A 3,046-nucleotide genomic window follows, 5' to 3' on the forward strand; every position below is an offset into this window, starting at 1 on the left:
GCTCCTTGCTCCCTGGGTCTGCTCACACCCTACGTATCCTGTGAGAAGGACCAAGGCACGGCACCGCGGTTGTTGGGGTCCGCGTCTTTTTGTGCAGCTGAGGCTGCTCTAAACCCAGGAGCTCTCAGGGATGTCAGCGAGATGTGCGTGGGCCAGCGCCAAGGCGGCTTTTCCTGGAACTTGTTGCTTCTTGTTGGCAGCTGAAATCCCAGGGCAAGGGCGCTGGAGGGGAGGACCTCATCATGCTGGACATCTACGCCATCGAAGAGCTGAGGGCCCGAGGGCTGGAGGTGACCGACGACTCGCCAAAATACAGCTACGCTTCAGATCCCAGCGGGACCTACGGTGCGTCAAAACGTTCTGGGAATCATCCTCTGCTGCCAAACCTTTGCTGGCACCTCGACAAGATCCCCCCTCCGTGCTCTTTTTTCCTGGGACACAGAGGTGGGAGTGGAAAAGGACGTGCGGGTGAATAACTCGCTTGTTACAAATGGAGCAGGGAAAGGGAAGGGTGGACTGTTCAAGGGCTGCTGTGCTGTTCAGGCCCATTATTGCCAACTTCAGGGAAATCCTGTCCCCTGCAGCTGAGTGTCTCCACACCCCTCTTTGCCTTTCTCAGCTGCTCCTTTGCCAGCGCTGCAGGAGAGTACAGCTTCTGTCAGAGGGTCCTTGGCTCGTTTGCTCTGGCTCTTTTGCTAGTTCTTTGCTTTGGTGGAGATTCAGGAGACTCCAGGCTCGTAGCGTGGATGCTGCTGCCTTTTACTGTGTGGGTGTGGAAGGAGGAGACACTTAAATGAAAATCCCTCTTACCCACCTAACTCTTGCCCTGGTTCTTTCTTCTTACCCCCTGCCACAAGCTCCTGCAATAGGTAACAAAGTTCTGCTCCCACATGGTGTCCGCAAGTTTTTTACTCTTTTACTGATGCTCCTTGTCGTCCCGGTGGCAGATTTTGGGAGCCTCGTGGCCACGGTGAAAGCCATCCGCAGAGAGAAGAAGTTTGTGGAGGAGGTATCCACTGGCCAGGAGTGTGGGATAGTGCTGGACCGGACGTGCTTCTACGCCGAGCAGGGCGGGCAGATCTATGACGAGGGCTACATGGTCAAGGACGACGACGGCCGGGAGGATGTGAGTGGGCCCGAGAGCCTGGGTGGAGGAGGAGAAGGGGCCGAGCAAGCTCCAGCAGTTTCCTGGTGCTGGGATTGCCGTGCAGAAGGACGGCGATGGGGAGCTCTTGGAGCTCCGCTGTGCTCCCTTCACCATGCCCAGCCTTCATTTATTTCCCCACTTTTGTGGCCCTGTGACCTGTGCTGGGGGAGGCTCGGCTCTTTCCTACCACACACACCAGCCTGGCTCTCAGCTGAGACCTTTCCACTTGCAGCTCAGACCTCTGGCTCCCCTCGGCCTTTTCTCCCTCCTAACATCTCCCTTTTTGTCCAGAAAACAGAATTCACAGTGAAGAATGTGCAGGTCCGGGGCGGCTACGTGCTTCACATAGGAACTCTGTATGGAAACTTGAAAGTCGGGGATCAGGTCCACCTGTCTATTGATGAGGTGAGTTAAGACATGATGTTATGCACGGCCTCATCTCTTCTGCCCTGGATTTTTGTCTCCTTTCTGTTCATCGACACCCCTCTAGGGGCCTGGGTGTAGGCTCCGCACTGCCAGCACCCCATCTAAGAGTGGCTTTTTCTCCACCAGGCCAGGCGGAGGCCGGTCATGAGCAACCACACGGCCACCCACATCCTCAACTTCGCCCTGCGCTCCGTTCTGGGGGAAGCTGACCAGAGAGGGTCGCTGGTTGCACCGGACAGGCTGCGGTTCGACTTCACGGCCAAGGGAGCCTTGTCAACCCAGGAAATCAAGAAAGTCGAAGGGATCGCCAACGAGATGATTGAGGAGGCAAAGGTAGGTGGTTTGTCCTCAGGGTTGCTCTGTCTCGTGCCAGGACAGACCCTGGAGGACGCCGTGTTCAGGAGTCTGTGGTTCGAAACCATTCAAACGTGTACGGGGAGTCTGAGCAGGTGTCAGGAATTTTGAAGATGGGGCATCTGTCGAAGACTTTGCCATCCCTGCAGCTCAGCCAGCCCTGGTGCGGGGTGAAATCCTTCACTTTTAGGAAGTCAGGGTTCCCTGGGAATGCAGGGCCGGCTCTTACCCTCAGCCCTTTCCTGTCCTCTGCAGGCTGTGTACGCCAAGGACTGCCCTCTCGCAGCAGCCAAAGCCATCCAAGGGCTGCGGGCCGTTTTCGACGAGACCTACCCCGACCCCGTGCGCGTGGTCTCCATCGGCATCCCCGTGGAGGAGCTGCTGGCCGACCCCTCGGGGCCCGCGGGCTCCCTCACTTCTGTCGAGTTCTGCGGAGGGACGTGAGTATCCAGAGGGGCCGGGAGAAATCGGCCTGGGGGCCAAAAACGCCTCCTGAGCTGCTTTGTGAGTGCTGTGGCCGTGTGCTGGGCACAGCTGGAGGCGTTGGTGGTGATGTGCCTGCGCATTCCCCGTCCTGACTCACGCTGTGCTTAAAATCAGGTTTTGCAAGCAGGGAAGCTGCCTGTGTGCTGTCCCTGCTTAGTCTCTGACAGCGCTGGGGACGTAGCCTTTTCCACCTTTTCCTTGCTCTTCTGCTTTCAGCAGCGACGCTGAGTTTTCTGCCTGTCCCCACCCTTACTGGATGGGTTTTTATGTCCATCCCCATGCTTGCTGCCTCTCCCTGGCAGGGAGGTTTTCTTGTTTCCTGCTTCTGACGGGGGCTTCTAACTCTCCCTCGGGCTTCTAACTTTCCGGGTTCTCTTTCTGGGTTCTTTCCAAAGGCACTTGCAGAACTCCAGCCACGCCGGCCCCTTTGTGATCGTTTCAGAAGAAGCGATCGCTAAAGGCATCCGGAGGATAGTCGCGGTCACCGGGGCTGAAGCTCGGAAGGTAAGGGAGGGCAGGAGAGATCCCGTGAAATCCGTACCCTGCACCTCACAGCGCAGAGAAGGATGCTGCTGCGGGGGCTACAGGCCCAGAGAGAGCTCGGGGGGCGGGGTCGGCCGAGGCAGGTGGGGT

General features: G+C 57.8%; 1 protein-coding gene across 1 annotated transcript in view; it reads left to right on the forward strand.

Moving 5' to 3' along the window:
* Nucleotides 1-200: 200 nt before the first annotated feature.
* The window catches only part of LOC104281482 (alanine--tRNA ligase, cytoplasmic-like), a gene marked incomplete at its 5' end in the record, with an annotated part of 3,848 nt that continues 1,002 nt past the window's right edge, over nt 201-3,046 (forward strand). Inside the window, 6 exons of the mRNA XM_009879489.1 lie at nt 201-345; nt 948-1,126; nt 1,439-1,552; nt 1,700-1,906; nt 2,183-2,367; nt 2,809-2,917. Of these exons, the coding sequence (XP_009877791.1) occupies nt 201-345; nt 948-1,126; nt 1,439-1,552; nt 1,700-1,906; nt 2,183-2,367; nt 2,809-2,917 (939 nt within the window). The remainder of the gene's footprint in view (nt 346-947; nt 1,127-1,438; nt 1,553-1,699; nt 1,907-2,182; nt 2,368-2,808; nt 2,918-3,046) is intronic.

Source organism: Apaloderma vittatum, unplaced genomic scaffold (genome assembly GCF_000703405.1).
Source record: "Apaloderma vittatum isolate BGI_N311 unplaced genomic scaffold, ASM70340v1 scaffold23352, whole genome shotgun sequence".
NCBI lineage: Eukaryota > Metazoa > Chordata > Aves > Trogoniformes > Trogonidae > Apaloderma > Apaloderma vittatum.